General features: G+C 54.0%; 1 protein-coding gene across 1 annotated transcript; it reads left to right on the top strand.

Annotated features, from left to right (window-relative positions):
• The first annotated feature begins 356 nt into the window (after positions 1 to 356).
• On the top strand, positions 357 to 20484 carry TUBGCP6 (tubulin gamma complex component 6). The gene is made up of 25 exons (XM_066358741.1): positions 357 to 1475; positions 3107 to 3270; positions 5982 to 6192; positions 9314 to 9487; positions 10614 to 10735; positions 11455 to 11518; positions 11626 to 11735; positions 11970 to 12061; positions 12156 to 12295; positions 13310 to 13459; positions 13930 to 14011; positions 14098 to 14186; positions 14271 to 14386; positions 15961 to 16099; positions 16649 to 16720; positions 16892 to 18185; positions 18341 to 18399; positions 18547 to 18706; positions 18789 to 18969; positions 19060 to 19201; positions 19283 to 19477; positions 19561 to 19693; positions 19771 to 19984; positions 20071 to 20267; positions 20348 to 20484. The coding sequence occupies exons 1-25, from the start codon at positions 687 to 689 to the stop codon at positions 20437 to 20439; spliced, it is 5181 nt and encodes a 1726-aa protein (XP_066214838.1). The 5' UTR covers positions 357 to 686; the 3' UTR covers positions 20440 to 20484.
• The last annotated feature ends 49 nt before the right edge of the window (positions 20485 to 20533 follow it).

Here is a 20533-nt window from a genome sequence, read left to right as displayed (position 1 = left end):
ATGGCTCTGATTGCGGCAGAGCGACGCCCCAGATGGGCAGAGCATCGCCCCCCGGTGGGCGTGCCGGGTGGATCCCGGTCGGGCGCATGCGGGAGTCTGACTGCTTCCCCGTTTCCAACTTAAGAAAACTACAAAAAAAAAAAAAAAAAAAAAAAAAAAAAAGAAAAGAAAAGCAAGTCTGACTCTGCCAACGTTACTGAACCCTCAGCGTTCAGCCTCTGTTTTCCCACCCAAGCCGGAAGTGCTCCACGGCCGGCTGCCACCAAGGCCACGCCCCCTCCACACGGCCGCCGGCCCCCCGCATGACGCAATTACGGCGCGATAGCTCCCGCGGGTTTGTGGGTCGCTTGGTAGTGACGCGCGGCGGCGGGAGTTGCAGTGGCGCTCTCTTCCCCGGGTGAACGGGCGGCCGTGCAGGCCTGACCCCGCGGGGCCCTCTGCGGGCGGTGTCTCTCCCAGCCGCCCTTTCTCAGGGCCCCGACAGAGCGTGCAAAGCCTCCGTGTTCGCTGTGTGCGGCCTGCGCGCGTCTCCTTCGGTTTGTCACGGTTCTGTGACCGCTGCCAGTTGCGGGGTACGGGCTGGCAGGTGCCGCGCTGGCGCCCTGCAGGCTGCTGCGGGCCGGCTGGGGAGGGCAGGGCCACCGCAGACGCGGGACAATCCCATTCTGAGCCTCCGGCCGAAGTTAATGGAGGCCGCCTGTCAGTCAGGCCGAACCGAGCTGGGAGGGGTGGGCATGACCAGCATCACCCAGCTGTTCGATGACCTGTGCGAGGCCCTCCTGCCAGCCTCGAAGGCTCATCTGGGCCAGGGCAGCCTGAACCGCAGGAGGGCAAAGCAGAGCCTCAAGAGGGTGGCCTATAATGCTCTCTTCACGAATCTTTTCCAAGATGAGACTCCTAAGGTGCAGCCCGTCGTCTCAAGACTCCCGGTGAAAAACAAAATCCTCATGCTGTCCTTTGACTTGAGAGTGAGTGGCCTGGGCCCGGAGGCTGACCGTCTGGAGGAGCTTGTGGAGAAACTTGAAGCAGCCCCTTGCTGTCCAGTGGTAGAGGTGGGGTCGGTTTTGGACCTGCTGGTTCAGCTGGCCGGCAGTGGGCCCCCTCAAGTATTACCCCGGAAACGAGACTACTTTTTAAATAACAAGCATGTTGGGAGAAATGTTCCCTACAGTGGCTATGACTGCTATGACCTGAGTGTGTTTGAGATGGACATTCAATCTCTAATCTCCAGAGAGGAGTATTTATGTCAGGATATGATCCAGAAAGCGCTTCGGGTGATGGAGGCCGCGCCGGGCACTGGCCTGTCCACTTCCCATCTCTTCTCATATGGTGAGCCTTGTGGTGACAGGTTTGAGAGAGACACCCGAGTCTCACTCTTCGGAGCTCTTGTGCACAGTCGCACATATGACATGGATGTACGGCTGGACTTGCCCCCGGTGCCAGACAGCGCAGACCTCTCTGGACTGGCCATCAAGGTAGAGTTCTGCTTTCCTGCCTCTGGCTCCCTGGCCTTTGGAAATGTCTCCACTGACCTTTCTTTTGTCGCGGGAAGGGTAGAATAGCTCTTAAATCCAGGCCATTTGGTGGCTGAACTGTGGCAAGGCTGGGCTGCTGGCAAGCACCCACCTTCCTTGGCTAGGAAAGCGCTGCCTACCTACAGGCCTAAGCAACATGCTGCTTTTCATGTTTACCTGACAAGGCATGTTGTTATGTTATTCTGCCTTCTACAGGTGCTACTTAAACCTAAGTCAATTAAAATGAAATACAAAGTTCAGTTTCTCAGTCATATAAGCCACATTTCAAGTGTTCAGTAGCCACATGTGGCATAAAATGTGTGTCCGTACCATACATGGAGGTTTTTGTTTTGTTTTGTTTTTGTGACAGAGACAGAGAGAGGGACAGACATGAAGGGAGAGAGATGAGAAGTATCAATTTTTCGTTGTGGCATCTTAGTTGTTCATTGATTGCTTTTTCATATGTGCCTTGACTGGGGGACTACAGCAGAGCGAGCGACCCCTTGCTCAAGCCAGCGACTTTGGGCTCAAGCTGGTGAGCCTTGCTCAAACCAGATGAGCCCGAGCTCAAGCCGGCGACCTTGGAGTTTCGAACCTGGATCCTATGCCTCCCAGTCTGACGCTCTATCCACTGCGCCACTGCCTATTCAGGCCTATACATGGAGTTTTATATACTTTTTCCCACCTGTAAAATGGAATTTTTCCTATAGCATTAAGTAAATCATGATTGAACTTGGTATTTTGTGGTTTGATCAATGTTGCCGAAGGATGCACTGTCATTGCTCATTCATTCCTGCACTACAAGACACTTAGGTTTCTTGCAAACAAACCATGCTGTAGTGAACATCTTGGTCTATGTAAATTTTTCTGTCTGTAGTATGATTTTTATGCTGGGTTCTTCAAAATGAAATTTCCATTTTGGACACATTTCATTTTAAGTGAAATTTCATTTTAAGTTATTGATGCTTAGGTGTTGTGTGAAATTAAAAATTGATAACCTTGGCCCTGGCCGGTTGGCTCAGTGGTAGAGCGTCGGCCTGGTGTGCAGAAGTCCCGGGTTCGATTCCCGGCCAGGGCACACAGGAGAAGCGCCCATCTGCTTCTCCACCCCTCCCCCTCTCCTTCCTCTCTGTCTCTCTCTTCCCCTCCCGCAGCCGAGGCTCCACTGGAGCAAAGATGGCCCGGGCGCTGGGAATGGCTCCTTGGCCTCTGCCCCAGGCGCTAGAGTGGCTCTGGTCGCAACAGAGTGACGCCCCGAAGGGGCAGAGCATCGCCCCCTGGTGGGCGTGCCAGGCGGATCCGGGTCAGGCTCATGCGGGAGTCTGTCTGACTGTCTCTCCCTGTTTCTGGCTTCAGAAAAATACAGGAAAAAAAAAAATTGATAACCTTAGTAAATTAACGTAATTCCTTAATTCCTAATTTAATGGAGGCAAAAATACTTCATAGTACATATCTGCTCAAGAGAAACAGGAAATATTCTGCTAGGTCTTTCCGGTATGAGTAAATGTGGAGAGAAGTCCGGAATTCCCATCATGTGGGTGAAACAGTCCCAAAGGCACACATGATGTTTCTTCTTTCCCCTTGGTCTCCAGGTGCCTCAGAGTGTGGATCCATCCGAAGATGAAGGGTTCCAATCAGCATCCAATTTGACTCCTGACTCCCAGTCTGAGCCGGGCACAACCCCTGAGATTGACCTGTGGGACGCCGTGCTCACCTACGAGGTCAGCAAGCGGAGATGCTGGGAACAAATCGGCTGGTATGTGCCCCTTTGCCATTACAGGCACTGCCTTCCTCTGGCACATGAGCATGCCTTTACCCAGAGAGCCCAGGTGGCTCTTGTAGAAGCTGCTGTGACTGGATGGGGGACCTGCAAGTTTCAGTCAAGCTAGTGCACAGAATTGTCTTTGTTCCAGGAGTTGAGAGAAATGCTTGGGGGCGAGGACTTCAGGCTTCACAGAGGTTCCCACTGGGCCACCAACTCTGCAGGTCACACTTTCTAGTTAAAGCCGTCGAAGGCACCTGAGTTAACGTCCTTACCATGAAGGCTCCCAGTTGAGGTGTCTGCGGTGGGGTGGCAAGTGAATGGTCAGGGCTGGAATATATGCTCCCATGCTTGGGTGCTGATAAGGAAACTCTCCATGCCCACTGTTGATCACATCCAGAAGGATGAGAGTGGTTCTCTCCAGCTGGTCAGTTGCGGTCGTAGCAGTGTTACCCTGATCGCTGCTCATCCGGGTCCAGGGGCCTCTGAGACTGCAGCGTGCTTGTCTCTCCAGACTTCCCTGAATGGGGATGGAGGCTTTTCACTCAGGTTTATTTGCTGAATCGCTAGAACTCATTTTCATTTAATCCCCAGCCTGCTCATTTCCTGCTATGGGAAGCTGCGTTCCCACCATAAGCAGAACTCCGTGTCCATGCACAACCCCAGGACTGTAAACTCTGCCCCTGCCTTGGTCCTCTGGAGGACCTTCCCCCACTGTGCTGGCCCTGAGAGCCAGTTGTTCTGCAGGATGCCCTCTGCTGTTGCTCTGTGCCTGCCATCCATTCTAGGGAAGCCTTTTCTTTTTGTTAGGGGCTGAGTTCTCTGTGAGGACGAGTTGATTTTGGTGGTTTCCTGCATGGGTTTTTCTCCCTTGGCTCTGAGTCATGGGGGTGTGTGGTGGTGCTGGGGTGACCCTGGAAGAGTGGGGGCAGGAGCCACGTGTTTTCCCTGCACTTGGCTGCATTTGGATAATTGTGAGGGAAGAGCACAGTATGGTGTATTGTCGGCTGAAAAGTATTGTGATTTTAACGAGTTCAGAAATGTATTTTTTTTTTGTATTTTTCTGAAGTTAGAAGCAGGAAGGCAGTCAGATGGACTACCGCATGCGCCCGACCAGGATCTACTCGGCATGCCCACCAGGGGGCGATACTTGCTCATCTGGGCTGTCATTCCGTTGCAACCAGAGCCATTTTAGCACCTGAGGCAGAGGCCATAGAGCCATCCTCAGTGCCTGGGCCAACTTTTACTCCAATGGAGTGTTGGCTGCGGGAGGGGAAGAGAGAGATAGAGAGGAAGGAGAGGGGGAAGGGTAGAGAAGCAGATGGGCACTTCTCCTGTGTGCCCTGACCTGGAATCAAACCTGGGACTTCCACACGCCAGGCCAATGTTCTGTTGCTGAGCCAACCAGCCAGGGCCTGAGACGTATTGTTCTTGTATCTAGTGTACTGTGCCTGTGGTGGAGGTGCAGCATGCTGGGGGTCTGATACCCCTCAACATTACAATAGCTTGAAGCCTGTTACCCACCCTGTGGAAAATGACTTTTGTCTTTGAAAAATAAATACTTGTTGATTTTCTAGACCTAAAAAAAAAATTGGGGGAGGGTAGGACAAAAGAGCCAGTCAGCTGTTGAAAATGAGAAGGAAAGTTTTAGAAAGGCCTGTAATCCTGACCTCTGTTTATTAAGAAGTTACTTTTTCCAGTGGATTTTAAAAGACAGTTTTTTTCATACTTTTCAGTAGAGGTTGATGGTTTTCAAATGAATATGTAAAAGTACCGTGTTTTTGGCTAATTTTGAACGATGTGACTGTGCTGGGTGAACTCAGCACATGACCCTCCAGAGCAAAGCCTGTGGCCATTGCCCTATGTCCAGAGCACACTCTGCAAGACCTAGTGATATATTGTTTTGTGCTAAAAATTCATGAGACTTTTTGCTCTGTCTATCCATCTTGCTTTCCTTTGGAGGGGGTTGTAAAATATACATGATATAAACTTTAACACTGTAACCATTTTTAAGTATACAGTTCAGTGGTATTAAATACATTCACCTTGTGTAGCCATCACCACCATCATCTCCAGAACTTTCCATCTTCCCAAACAGAAACTCAGTCCCATTAAACTTTTAACTCCTCATCTCGCCCCCAGCCCCTGGGAACACCATCCTTTCTGAATCTGCCTGTTGCAGGGCCCTCCTATAAGTGGAATCTACAATACTTGTCCTTTTGTGTCTGGCTTATTTCACTGAGCACAATGCCCTCCAGCTTTGTCTCTGTTGTAGCAGGTCCCAGAATGTCCTTCCATTTGAAGGCTGGATAGTATTCCATTGTTTGGGTGGACCGTGTTTTTAATTCATCCATCCTTCGATGGACACTTGGGCTGCTTCCACCTTTGGGCTGTTGTGGATATGCTGCTGTGCACATGGGTGTGCAAACCTTGTGCTTGTTTTTAACATAAAGATATGTTGTGAGTGAGTAAGTTGTCGTCCTGAAGACCACCACATGCACTCAGTGGGTGCTGATGGGTGAGGGCTCTGCGAGTTATCTGGATAGGATCCCGTGCAGCTCGTGCTGAGCCTGCAGAGCTGACTGAGGCTGATGGTTGGTTAGATACACGCCCGCTCTATATTTCTTAGCCATTTTGTTGTATTGAGTCACTTTCTCCTGCCCTTTGTTCATGTAGTTGAGGTGTCTGTTACTCTGTCTCCACAGCCCCCCTGGCTACAGAGAGGAGCCCTATCTCACTGAGGCGGGAAGGGACACCTTTGACAGATTCTGCAGGCTGCACCAAGGGGAGCTGCAGGTGCTGGCCGGGGCCGTCCCGCAGGCAGCACAGCCTGTGCTGGTGAAGGAGTGCGAGCTGGTGAAGGATGTGCTGAATGTCCTGATTGGGGTCGTGTCCACCACATTTCCGCTCTGCCAGGTAAGGGGTGTTGGCATGTGGCTATCGCACCAGCGCAGGACTGCTGGCCAGCACAGCCCAACCACTCCACAGGGTAGGAGGAGGCCAGTGCAGTGAGTGGACGGCCTCAGACTGAGCCTGAGGGCCGGGCCTGGTGGGCCTGGAAGCCGGCTCTGCAGCAACTACCACAATGTGTTTCTCTGTTCAGTTCTAAAAACTGCTCATTTACTTATTTTTACAAATATTTTTTATTATTATTTTATAATTTATTGTGTTGACATGGTTTCTAAAATCTGTTCATTTATCACCTGACCAGGCAGTGGCGCAGTGGATAGACCATCGGACTAGGATGCAGAGGACCCAGGTTCGAGACCCCAAGGTTGCCAGCTTGAGCGTGGGCTCATCTGGTTCGAGCAAAAGCTCACCAGCTTGGACCCAAGGTCACTGGCTTGAGCAAGGGGTTACTTGGTCTGCTGTAGCCCCATGGTCAGGGCACATATGAGAAAGCAATCAATGAACAACTAAGGTGTCTCAATGAAAAACTAAAGATTGATGCTTCTCATCTTTGTCCATTCCTGTCTGTCTGTCCTTGTCTAACTCTGTCTCTGTAAAATAAATAAAAAACTGTTCATTTATTAATGTCCTTTTGCATATTGCACAAAAGTAATATGTTCATTGCTATTGGTGAGACAATAGAAACAGACCCAGCGTGTCCTTGTCCTTTCCCTTCAAGTGTCCTGTGTGAGGACAGCCCAGACTGGCCTTCAGGAAGGGCCACCTGGAATGGTGACTGTTGCTGGCTTTTTGCACTTTGTGGACATCTCTCCTGGCCAGTTGGCTGGGGGTCTTGCTCCCACTGGGCCTGGAGCTGCAGCTTACCCAGCCCTTTGCTCTTGCTGGGCCTCATAAGTGAGTGCAGTGATGGAAGTGAAGCCTTGTACAGGTTTCTGGGGCCCCCTCCTCCTGAGAGGGCACACTCGGGCCATGCTGCTGCTGAGGGCTGCCCTCTGGAGATGGTTCTAGAATCTCGTTTTTATAGCCTCATAATGTTTTGTTATATGACTTAAAACATACTATCATGACCACTTAAGAGTAGAGTGCAGGGCCACGGCATTAGTTACATTCACATTGTTGTGTGGCCATCACCACCATCATCTCCAGAACTTTCCATTTTCCCAAATGAAGCCAGTTCCTGTTAAACACTAACCCTATCCCCGTCCCCCGGCACCACCATCTGCTTTCTGTCTCTATGAATGTGATTCTTTGGGGTGCCTCATATCAGTAGACTATACTATGTGTCCTTCTGTGTCTGGCTCATGTCAGTGAGCACAGTGTCCTCAAGCATTACCCATGTCATTCTACGGGTTAGAAAATCTTTCCTTTTTAAGGCTGAGCAGGATTCAACATATGTATGCACTGTGTTTTGGTTTACCATCATCCCTTGATGGACACTTGTTTGCTCCCACCTCTTGGCTGTTCTGAGTCATACTGCTGTCAACATCGGTGTGCAGATCTCTGTTTGGGTCCTGCTTTCACTTCTTTTGAGTTTATGTAGATAGCCAGTGTTCCCAGCATCATTTGTTGAAAAGCATTCTTTTCCCATTGAATGGTCTTGGTACCCTTGTTGAAAATTAATTGATCCTGTATGTGGGGGTTTATTCCTGAGTTTTCTGTTTTGTTCCATTGGTCTGTATGTTTGTCTTTATCCCAGGACTACAGTGGTTGATTAGTGGTTAGTATAGCTCTGTAGTAAGTTTTGAACTTGGGAGGTGTGAGTCCTCCAGCTTTTTTCTTCGTTTTCAGGATTGCTTTAGCTATTAAGGGCCCCTTGCATTTCCATATGAATTTTAGATAGATTTTTCTTTCTTTTTTTTTCCCTACAGAGACAGAGAGAGAGTCAGAGAGAGGGATAGATAGGGGCAGACAGACAGGAACGGAGAGATGAGAAGCATCAATCACTAGGCTTTCGTTGCGTGTTGTAACACCTTAGTTGTTCATTGACCGCTTTCCCACATGTGCCCTGACTGCGGGCCTTCAGCAGACTGAGTAACCCCTTGCTAGAGCCAGTGACCTTGGGTCCAAGCTGGTGAACTTTTGCTTAAACCAGATGAGCCCACGCTCAAGCTGGCAACCTTGGGGTCTCGAACCTGGGCCCTCGGCATCCCAGTCCGATGCTCTATCCACTGCGCCACCACCTGGTCAGGCTAGAATAGGTTTTTCTATCTCTGCAAAAAACGCCATTGGATATTGATGGGGGGTTGCATTGAATTTATAGATTGCTTTGGGTATTACCGTCATCTTAACAATGCTAAATATTTTAGTCCATGAACATGGGATGTCTTTTCATTCATTTAGGCTTTAATTTGTTTCAGCAAAGTTTTACAGTTTTTACTGTAATAAGCCTTTTGCCTCCTTGGTTAAATTTATCTCTAAGTATTTTATTCTTTTTCTTTTTTATTATTCTTTTTTTTATTCAGTGAGAGGAGAGGAGGCAGAGAGACAGACTCCTGCATGCACCCTGACTGGGATTGACCTGGCAAGCCCACTAGAGGGCGATGCTCTGCCCATCTGGGGTATTGCTCCCTTGCTCAGCAACTGAGCTCTTCTTACTGCCTAAGGCTGAGGCCATGGAGCCATCCTCAGCGCCCAGGGCCAACTTGCTCCAATGGAGCTATGGCTGCAGGGAGGGAAGAAATATATATAGAGAGAAGCAAGAGGATAAGGGAAGAAGCAGATGGGCTCTTCTGTGTACCCTGACCGGTAATTGAGCCCGGGACATCCACATGCCAGATTGACGCTCTGCCACTGAGCCAGCTGGCCAGGGCCATGTGCACTTCTCATGTGGCATGGAGGGCACCCTGTCTCCCTGCATGCTTTCCACAAATGGGTTGACCTTTTACACATGTATTACAGTGTGGTCAGTGGGAAATGACACCTTGTTTCTGTATGTCTCCATTACTAGGGATGGGACAGCTGGGTGGGTATGATATGTGGCCATCTGCTTTTGCCTTTGGACCTTCCTGTTTGTCTGTCTTGGGTTGGAACACTCAGTCTTGGGCCCTTTGGGCAGAGTCGTGGCTGGTGCATGGTGGAAGGGGTCCTAGATGTCTGGCCTCAGGGAGCTCTCTTTTGCCCTCTCCAGCTGACTCAGGCCTTCATGGTGAAGCGGGGCATCCATGTATCTGGAACGTCCCCTGAGAGCATCAGCAGCCTCCTCTCAGAGGTGGCTGAGTGTGGGACCCACTACGCACGCCTGAGCAACTTCTCTCTGCAGCCTGTTCTGGACGCCTGGTGCAGCAAGGGCCTCGTGTTCCAGGTAGGCGCCGTCACAGCCTCTCCTGAGACCTGTGCACATGGTCTGGAAAAAACAGCCTCAGATCCTGTCCCAGCACCACTGCAACCATTCCCTTGTAATGGGAGTATGATGGTTACTCCTCAGGACCGGGAGGTTTCAACATTGTCACTTCACTGGAAACCTGGGCAGACACGTTTGGGCTACAGGATAGTGGGAGGCAGGTGTGGTCCACATTTGGGGGGCCTGGGGTAAGGACCAGGTAGTATGGGGTGGGCACACAGGGCTGTTTCCCACCAGGTTTTCAGCAAGTTGCATGGCAATTGACACAGTGGATTTTCCTTATTGGGCAAGTGGAGTTACAGGAGCTGGGGCTGAGCAGGTCTCCCTGAAAGCCTTTCAGCTGTCCCTGTGCAGGGTACAGTCTCCCAGGACAGGAGTACAGCTTCATGGGAGGGATAGGCAGCTAGCTGAGCAGGGCATTCTGGGAGCACTGACAGAGCCTTCAGGGAGAGGGGCGGAGGAGGCAGGGCAGCACAGCCTGTGGGGGCGAGGCTGCATGGCCCCTTCACATTTTGGCACTGCAGACGGCCAGTTGAGGGGACATGATGAGGCTCAGGTGTAGACTAGGCTTATGGAGGACAGGGAATGACACTGACACAGGCAGGACTGCTCTGCCATCTAGGACCTGAGGGCAGGACAGTGGTCTTCTTGCTGGTTCTGGAGCGTTTCCTGCAGATGTCCTGTGAAGGTGTGAGTTGAGCTGGGGCTATGCTGCTGTGATGTCGCCTGGTGCGCATGTGTCACTGAGCCCTGTGCTTTGACAGCTAGAGGCCCTCTCAGTCAGCTTCTGTGTGCAGTGCCTGGCCACCCTTGCCAGAATCCCCCCAAGGCCCACTGCTTCCAGTTTCCTGCTGTGGCTGTTCCTGGCTGCAGGGACAGGATTTGCAGAGGGCTCAGGTCCTTCCAGCTGGGCTGGGGGGTCTGGGCATGACCCACAGGTGCCAGTTCCTTGGGGAATGGAGCCCAGGGTTAGGTGATGGCAGCCAGGCCCTCTCTCTCCTCAGCACCAGTGTATCCTTCAAGTCCTGAGCTGGGTGACTGTGTCTGTGTGCCCAGTCGCCCTCCTCTCAGTCCCCTTGCCCCACAGGCCTTCACCAGCGGCCTGAGGAGGTACCTGCAGTATTACCGGGCTTGCGTCCTCTCCACGCCTCCCACTCTGAGCCTCCTCACCATTGGCTTTCTCTTCAAGAAGCTGGGCCGGCAGCTCAGGTGAGCCACAGCACAGCAGCTGAGCATGGGGGCTGGCTGGGGGCCTGGAGATAGCCTTCCTGGTAGGCGTCTGAACAGTCTTTGCACCAGCTGAGTTCTCCAGGTGCTGGGTACTGTGTGTGTGCCTGACTGCGGCCTACCATGGCAGGGACTCCCACCTGAAGGGCACATGGGGTCCTCATAGACCTGGCTCTGGCACTCAGGAACCAGTTAGCCCACACAGGTGCCTGTTGGCAAGTGCCATGTGGAGAATAGAGTGAGGGCTAGGGCCTGGGGAGGAGAGTGCAGAGGGAAAGGAGAGGTGTGTGGAGGCCCCAAGGGATGGAGGTGGGGCACAGTAAAGGAGGTGAGGGCCTGGGGATGCTGTGGAGCTGTGTGGACTACAGTGGGTAGACAGGATGAGGGGCCTGAGAGGGGGCTTAGTGTCATCTGGGCCAGAGGTGGCAACCTGGGTGATGTAGGGGGAATAGAGCCCAGGTGCGAGGGAAGGTCAGTACTGAGTGACCGAGCCCTGGCTGAGCCTGGGAAGGAGGTGAAGGTGCATGGGTACCTGGAGAGGGACCTAGCAGGAAGCTGAAATCTGAGATCCTGAAATGCAGCTGGTTTTAAAACCAGAGTGTGAAGATGGGGAGGGAAGGGCCTGCGACACATTCTGCTCACCTGTTCTCACCTGGTCTAGGGAATCTGAGTACCTGCTCTAACCTGGCCTCTGTGTCTAGGTACCTGGCTGAGCTCTGTGGTGTCGGCACCTGTGGAGGAGAGTCCAGGATGGCGTTCCCCACTGTGAGTTGTGGAGGCTCCAAGAAAAGGGATGTGGCTGAGCGTGGCCACCTGGGTGGGGCTTCAGGGTCCCATGCATCCATCGAGCCCCCTTCCTTTTCTGTCTTTAGGGGGTAAAGCTGCTCTCCTACCTCTACCAGGAGGCCCTGGATAACTGTAGCAATGAACACTACCCGGTGCTGCTGTCCCTGCTTAAGATCAGCTGCGAGCCCTACACACGGTGGGCAGTGGAGCCTGGGGTGGGGTGGGGCTACACTCAGTCTTACCAGATATTTGAGCTGCATTCCCTTGTCAGACACCTGCTGACAGCAGGGATGTGAGATGGGGAGGGGGAGGACCCAGTGGGGGAGGTGCTTGGATTGGGCACCCTAGGTAGACCCCTCGACCCATGGCTGTCATGCCCATCGTGGTGCCAGCCATGCCCACCTCACTGCTGGCCCTCCCACCCTGGCAGATTCATCCATGACTGGGTGTACAGTGGGGTCTTCAGAGATGTTTATGGCGAGTTCATGATCCAGGTGAACCATGAGTACCTGGGCTTCAGAGGTAGGTGGTGGCTAGCTGGTAGGCTGGGCCTCAGTGCCATCAGGTGAGTTGGTGGTCACAGTCACAGGCCAGCTATGTCTTGTCCCATTCTCAGACAAGTCTTACTGGACCCATGGCTACGTGCTCATTTCCAAGGAGGTGGAGGACTGCGTGCCCGCATTCTTGAAGCACATTGCTCATGACGTGTACGTGTGTGGGAAGACCATTAACCTGCTGAAGCTCTGCTGCCCTCGGGTGAGGCTGGTCCCCCACATGAGCCCCGCAGCATACTGTCTCCTACCCTGCCCCTCATCCCTCTGGCCCCTGGGAGCTGAGGTCAAGATCTGTCATGCCCTGTATCCCTAGACCTGGCCATCTGTCCTCAGCTCTGGGTCAGCGCATTGGTACTGGGATCATGGTGACTTCTTCCTCAGTGTTTCATGACACAAATGTCTCCCGTCTCTGGGCACTTGTTCAAAGATGGGAGGAAAAGCGAAGATGGTTTCCGGGGCCGAGGGATGGGGTGGGGGCTCTTCTCTCTTTCTTCTTTATGGAGATGTCCCAGCGGGTGGGGATGTGCTACAGGAAGATGGAATGGGCTGGTTTAGGGAGTTGTGTCTCCCTGGACTGGGGGTTGGCAGTGCTCTGGAGCAGAAGCCTGGATGGAGGCCTGGGCCAGTGTCCACATGGCCAAGGCCCAGGTGGCAGCAGTGGGGTATGGATGGACTGGCAGCTTCTGAGAGGAGGTGCTGTCTGCTATCTGAGCAGAGAGGCTGGTGGGCCGGCCATGTGGACCTGGGGTTTCCAGACAGCAGAAACAGCGAGTAGAGACCAGACCAGGGGCCGCTGTGGGCCTGGGCAGGGTCAGGGCAGAGGAGGAGCCAGGTTCAGGGACTGTGCAGGTTAGCTCGTAGCAGGGAGTGCCCAGGAGCTCCCTGGAGATGGGCTCTGGGGAGGCATGGAGTAGGGCCCGGTCTATCCTGTGTGGGCTGACCTCAGTGCCTGGTCCTCTGATGAGAGAGGCTCAGGACCTCCAGGTCCTCGCAGCTGCTTCTGAAGGTTGTCCCTGGGTTCAGACCTGCCTCTGCTGCAGGGAGCCTGGGCCTGGGCAGAGACCCCACACAGCCTGTTTGGTGTCTTTGAAGCTGTGGAGGATTCATTCCCCTTGGTTGAGAAGTGAACTCTGCATGGTGACCAGAAGCACAGAAATAGAGCTGGGTATGGGGCCACGTGTCACAGAGCTCATGGTGGTTTCTCCCTCTTTGACAGCATTACCTCTGCTGGTCTGATGTTCCTGTACCCCGGATCTCAGTGATTTTCTCCCTCGAGGAGTTGAAGGAGATTGAGAAGGACTGTGCCATCTACGTGGGGCGGATGGAGAGGGTGGCACGCCATAGCTCCATCAGCAAGGAGGAGAAGGTGTGAGGATCATGGCCCTGGGGGCTTCCCTCACACCCTCCTCCCCTCCAAGGGGTGCTGGATGTGGGGTGTGGGAGACAGTGCTGCCCCTGGTGTTCTCTGTCCTGGGGGTGTGTCTGGGTGGGGAATGCCCAGGGCAGGAGTTCTGTCCTCTTTCTCTTCCCAGAGCTGACTGGGAGCTGGAGAAGGAACTGGTCCTCCATCCCCACAGGGAAGTCACTCCCTGTGCTCCTTGGTTCCCTCCAGGGCTAGCACACTCAGCCCTGGGGTCTCAGTCCCAGATCACTGTGCAACACCATGGCAGCTGCCCTAGGATCTAGCCTTGTCACTGCTTAGGATGGAGCACCTTGCCCTCAGCTGGACACTGTCCCTGGAGGAGCCCTTCTGGGGTCTGAGCAACCCCCTTGTGGCCATCCAGCCCAGAGGAAGGGACAGAGAGTCAAGATATGTTCACTGATGGTCTTTTCCAGGAATTACGAATGGAAATTGCTAAACAAGAGTTAATTGTCCACGCCCGAGAAGCAGCGTCCAGGGTCCTGAGTGCATTGAGTGGTGCGTGTGTCTCAGGTTCTCCTTCCGATTTTGGGGGCTGCCTGCTGGGGGCTCCTCACAATGGTGCCTTCTCTGTCTCCATGCAGATCGGCAGATCTCTGAACGGATGGCCTTGGATGCCCGGAAGCGAGAGCAGTTTCAGAGGCTGAAAGAGCAGTTTGTGAAGGACCAGGAGGTAGGTAGTCTGGCTTCAGGGGTCAGGGGTCGGCTCACGGGGTCAGGTTTAACAAGTGAGGCTACATGAAGGCATGTTGTACAGCGACGCCGGGCAGCCAGGCAGGAGGAGCTGGAGGATGACTTCAGCTATGCCCGTGAACTCCGCGATAAGGAGAAGAGGCTGAAGGCTCTGGAGGAGCAGCTGGAGAGGAAGACGAGGTAGGGCAGCAATGGGCGGGACAGTCACTCTGGGCTGACCCTCCTTGGCTGAGGGCACGGCAGGGGCCCCATAACTGCTTTGATCTTAGTGACGGTCATTTTACTTTTTATTTTGAAAAATTTCAAGTAGTTTTCTTGACTCCCAGCATTCACTTGGCCTCAGTGCTTCTGGATGTGGACGTTGGCATGTTCAGGTGTCCTTAGCTGCCCCAGAATGTCTGCTTGTGGTTGGTCTGTGTTGATTGGAGTCCAGGCAGGTCTGTATACTATGCTTGCTTGTCCCTCCTCTTTGTCTCTAAGTTAAACAGCTCCTGTTCATTTAATTATTTTGAGAATATGTTTATTAAGGTTGGGGACAGGCCTGACCTGTGGTGGCGCAGTGGATAAAGCGTCGACCTGGAACGCTGAGATCGCCAGTTCAAAACCCTGGGCTTACCCATTCAAGGCACATATGAGAGTTGATGCTTCCTGCTCTTCCCTTCTTTCTCTTTCTTTTTTCTCTAAAATGAATTTTAAAAAAATTAAAAAAAAAGTTGGGGACAGTGACAAAGGAAGGGTTTCGGTTAGAAGAAGCAACAGGAAAAAGCCTAGGTGGCATTCTACTTTGGCTCCCTAGAAAGGTTATAGGAAAGAAGTGAGTATGCTGGGCTGTGTGGACTCACCAAAAAGTAAAAGTCACAGTAACAGAAGTAAGCAAAGGAAGAGCTGCTGTTAGCTCACTGAAAAGTCAAAGAAAGGGGGCCTTAGAGTCAGGTTCAGGTGGTGAGCCTATGATGAGCTACTGCTGCCTGCTGCTCCCCTGATTGCAAATCTCACCAGGACTGTTAGAGCTGGGAAAAAGAGAGCAGAGTTACTCACCTGAGAAAGTTGGAAGAAAGGCAGGGCTGTGCTCCAGAGCACATGGGTGTGCCTGTTCATTTAATTTAAACCTGTTATCAGCCTGACAGAGATGGGGAGCTTGTCCAGACCAGCATCCCAGAGTTGTTCTCTTATGATGTCAAGCTTGTGCCACCCTCTCTTGCATTTCCTATAAGCTGGGAGCAGAGCTGGCCTCTTGAGGGGGGTCTTTGTGAGAGGGGCTGTCCCTTTCAGCTCATAGCCTTGGTGTCCTGACCTCAGATACTGTTTATAGAACGGTGACCTGGAGCCAGAGTGATATGTGCACATGTGTCTGTGTACACACGTCTGCTGCATATGTATATGTCTCTGTGTGTATATGTACACATGTACATGCATGTGCGTGTGGGTAGATGCTGTTCTTTCAATAAAGCTGAGGAAGGGAGGCCTTGGGTTCTTTGCCTCAGGCTGTGTAGTGGCTCATTCTGGTGTTCAGCCAAGCTCTGGTTGGGCACCTGTTCCCCAGGGGCTCCAAGTATGGTGGGTGGAACAACAAGGCAAGGCCCTGATAGGATCTGTGGGGCACAGAGGGACCAGTTGGTGGCCTGGGGAAGGTGCCAGGCTGTGCATACAGACCACCCATCAGGGCGTTTCTGCCATGGACAGCCATCCCTGTGAGGAGCCAACTGTCTAGTGTGGGGTGACTGGTGACCAGTTCTCTCTGGATGTGGCTTCAGGCAGGCGCTGGTTGACCATTATAGCAAGTTGTCTGCAGAGGCAGCTCGTCGAGAGCAGAAGGCGCTGTGGAAAATCCAGAGGCACAAACTGGCGAGCGCACGGGTTCACTTTCTCTTAGAAGATCAGGAGCACATTCAGGTATGTTTCAGGGGGTAGCTCTTCCCCTGGGCTTTGGGGGACTTGGAACCCCCTCAAACTTCATGCAGACTTGTGCACCCTTCTAGGGGAGACGTGGCTAGGAAGGGGCTCTGAGCACTCTCTAGGCCAGGGGTCCCCAAACTACGGCCCGCGGGCCGCATGTGGCCCCCTGAGGCCATTTATCCGGCCCCCGCCGCACTTCCGGAAGGGGCACCTCTTTCATTGGTGGTCAGTGAGAGGCCCATAGTTCCCATTGAAATACTGTTCAGTTTGTTGATTTAAATTTACTTGTTCTTTATTTTAAATATTGTATTTGTTCCCGTTTTGTTTTTTTACTTTAAAATAAGATATGTGCAGTGTGTATAGGGATTTGTTCATAGTTTTTTTTATAGTCCGGCCCTCCAACGGTCTGAGGGGCAGTGAACTGGCCCCCTGTGTAAAAAGTTTGGGGACCCCTGCTCTAGGCAGTTGTGGCCCATGGGTGTAGAGGCTCTGGGCAAGGGCTCAATGTTGGTTCTACTGCCTCACTTCCTGCTAATTACATTTCAGGCTATGCTGAAAGACTTGTCTGAGGGGAAGCCCCAGGAACCACTGACTTCTCTCCCAAGTGCATGCTCCCAGGTGAGGGGCTGAGGCAGGATCCAGGGCAGGTAGCGTGTTGCTCAGGGAGCCCAGCAGGTGTCTGTCTTGTGTCCCCACAGCCCCCCACTTGATAGGTTTTGGTGCTGGTTGTAGAACTGAACTTGGAGACAGCCAGATAACTGGAGAGACCAATGTGTACTTATGTTTCAGGCCTTGTCTCCAGGTCCCGAGCACCCTGATGGAGGTGACAGCTGTCATTCTGGGTCTTCAGAGCAGCATGTGGCTGCCTTGGATGGCCCGAGCAGGCTGAGCGAGCTGATGCCACAGGTCCTCGAGCCTCTAGCAGTGGGGGCCTGCAGCTCAGAGCTGGGAGCAGGCTCACAGCCAGGGCAGATGGAAGTGATGGGCCCATTCTCTGCAAGCTTCAGCATCCAAGATTTCCTGCCCACAGGCCAGGGTGCTGAACAGCCTATGGATACTGTGGCCCCTGTCCTGGAGGAGGCACTGCAGACCATTGGCTCAGACCTGCCCCCCTTGGCTCCGTCTACAACGGCAGGCACAGGGTCCTCTCAGCCACAGGAGTATGATTTCAGAACTATCCTGAGGCCAGCAGTGGTCACCTCGGCCTCCCCAGAGTCCCTCCAGATGGTAGGAGGCAGCTTGGGCTGTGAGGGGCTACAGCTGTGGGGGGACACTCACCTGCAGCTGGATACTTGTGCATCTGGGGATGGACAGTTGGGTCTGCCTTACCCACTCCTGCCCAGCAGCAATCCCCCACAGGAAGGGAGCAGCCAGGCCCTGGGGCAGCCCTCTGGGCATATGTCAGAGGGTGGTATTCTCACAGCTGGTTATACCTCTAGAGCAGCCCCCTCCCGGCCACGGTGGAACGTCCATGGACACGTGTCTGACGCCAGCATCAGGGTGGGGGAGAACGTGTGGGATGTGGTGCCCTCCCGGCCACGGTGGAACGTCCATGGACACGTGTCTGACGCCAGCATCAGGGTGGGGGAGAACGTGTGGGATGTGGTGCCCTCCCGGCCACGGTGGAACGTCCATGGACACGTGTCTGACGCCAGCATCAGGGTAGGGGAGAACGTGTGGGATGTTGTGCCCTCCCGGCCACGGTGGAACGTCCATGGACATGTGTCTGATGCCAGCATCAGGGTGGGGGAGAACGTGTGGGATGTGGTGCCCTCCCGGCCACGGTGGAACATCCATGGGCACGTGTCTCAGTCCCAGGTGACACTGGGGGTGCACCCGGAGGAAGCCCCACCCAATATACCCAGGCCCCTTCAGAGCCCCCCTGACCACATGTCCCAGTCAAGCCTCAGCTTGGGAGCACAGAACCCTGCCTGGGAACATGAGCCACGGCTGCTGGCAGAACTGGCCTCAGACAGCACTCCAGTGGCTGGCTCTGGCCCCAGAGAAGAAAGTGGCCTCCAGGCTTTGCCATCTGCTGTGGCCACACCTGATGCTCTGAGAGACAGCATCCCTGAAGAGCCAGGTCAGTGGGACCACAGTGCTGTCCTGTCACTGGTGGAGTCTTTGGGTCCAGGAGGGGTAGGGAGAAAGGGTGAAGACTTCTCATGGGGACTGGAGTTCTGCCTACAGCAGGCACTTGGCTTAGACACCACCTCCCATTCCATTTGTGTCACTCAGGCCCAGGGAGGAGTGGGGACTCTGATGACTGCTCTCCAAGCCAGCCTTCAAGCTCACAGGTCAGGGCAGATGAGGTTGGGGGTTCAGGGTGGGGGAGCACACTGTGTAGGCCACCCTTGCCTGGCCTTGCATGGGCAGGGAGTCACCTGTCCTTCCTCTTTTGGATAAGGGGAAGAGGCAGGTGTCTTGAAGCTGGGTTGTCTTAGGAAGGTGCAGCTCCACAGAACAGCCCTAGCTCTGGTGAGGAGGCAGAGGAGTTGGAGGAGAGGGCAGTGGCTGTGCACCAGGACAGCGAGCAGGCCTACCTGGCAGGCCTGGTGGGGAAGTACCACTTGGAGCAGTACCCGGACAGCTACGAAGCCATGTGTGAGTGGGTTGGCCATGGTGGGCAGGTGGGTGCCCAGCGGCATGTCCCTGGGGTGGACCGCAGTCTTTGTCACCCCCACAGCAGAGCCTACTGTTGCCCGCCTTTTACACCATGGGCTTCCCCGGGCCTTTGCCCTCCCCGAAGATACCCAGGGCCCATCAGGCATCGACGAAATCACGGATGAGACTGCAGTGCAGCTGAGTGAGCTGCTCCCACTGCCAGTGCTCATGAAGCACTCGGTCACCGCACCACTGGCAGCCCAGTGAGTATCTGCCCATGCAGCCCTGCCCACTGTTTGGCCCCACCCACCTCCTGGCTGGTGCTGATCACCGCTGACCGATTGCTCTGCTAGCATCTCCCTGGTGAACAAGGCTGCGGTGGACTACTTCTTCGTGGAGCTCCAGCTAGAGGCACACTTTGAGGCACTGAGGCACTTTTTGCTAATGGAGGATGGGGAGTTTGCACAGTCCCTAAGCGACCTGCTCTTTGAAAAGGTGAGCCCTGTGTTGGGGTACAAGGGTGATGCTTGAGGGTGGTGGCTGGACTGCATTAGGACCCTGTGTCCTCTCCCACAGCTAGGTGCGGGGCAGACGCCTGGGGAGCTCCTCAACCCACTGGTGCTCAACGCGGTGCTGCGCAAGGCACTGCAGTACAGCTTGCATGGTGACTCCCCACTCGCGGCCAACCTCTCCTTTGCCCTCAAGTTTCTGCCCGAGGCCTTCATCCCCAATGCCCCGGACGTGCTGAGCTGCCTGGAGCTCAGGTACAAGGTCAGCAGAGCTTGAGGTATGGGCAGGACAGGCTGGCACGTTGGGGCTGTCCTGCCAGGTATGCTGAGGCCCTTCTCACACAGGTTGACTGGCCCCTCAACATCATCATCACCGAGAGCTGCTTGAGCCGATATAGTGGCATCTTCTCCTTCCTGCTACAGTTGAAGCTCATGATGTGGACACTCAAGGACGTCTGCTTCCACCTCAAGCGCACAGGTGAGGTTTAGCCCCAGCTGTGCCTCTGGGCTTCCAGTGGCTAGGGCAGCAGCTACTTATCCCCGTCCTCTGTGCAGCCCTGGTGAGTCCAGTGGCAGGTTCTGTGCAGTTCCGCCAGCTGCAGCTCTTCAAACACGAGATGCAGCACTTCGTGAAGGTCATCCAGGGCTACATCGCCAACCAGATCCTGCACGTCACCTGGTGTGAGTTCCGGGCCAGGCTGGCCACAGTGGGTGACCTCGAGGAGATACAACGTGCCCATGCAGAGTACCTGCACAAGGCCGTCTTCAGGTGAGGCATGGACGCAGGGGAGGATGGGCACCAGGGTTGTCCTGAGGCTGGGCCACCCATAAGTGGCACTGGCCCTTGCTCCCCAGGGGCCTGCTGACGGAGAAGGCGGCGCCAGTCATGAACATCATCCACAGTGTCTTCAGCCTGGTTCTCAAGTTCCGCAGCCAGCTCATCTCCCAGCCCTGGGGCCCGGCTGGCCCCTGTGGTGCTGAGCACCCCAACTTTGCCCTCATGCAGCAGTCTTACAATACCTTCAAGTACTATTCCCACTTCCTCTTCAAAGGTGAGCTGTCCCCCACTGGCCCGTGGGCTTTGGGGCAGCAGGGCAGGGTCCCACCCAGCTACTTACTGCCCTTCCCACAGTGGTGACCAAGCTGGTGAACCGAGGCTACCAGCCCCACCTGGAGGACTTCCTGTTGCGCATCAACTTCAACAACTACTACCAGGATGCCTGACGCTTGCTACAAGTGCCTGGATGCATGCCACATAAAGGTGCCTCTCTTGGCAGGTCCCAGGACCAGGCTGGGGGCAGAATGACCACACACAGAT

This window comes from Saccopteryx leptura, chromosome 1 (assembly GCF_036850995.1).
Source record: "Saccopteryx leptura isolate mSacLep1 chromosome 1, mSacLep1_pri_phased_curated, whole genome shotgun sequence".
NCBI classification, from domain to species: Eukaryota; Metazoa; Chordata; class Mammalia; order Chiroptera; family Emballonuridae; genus Saccopteryx; species Saccopteryx leptura.
This window is presented reverse-complemented; position numbering and strand designations above follow the sequence as displayed.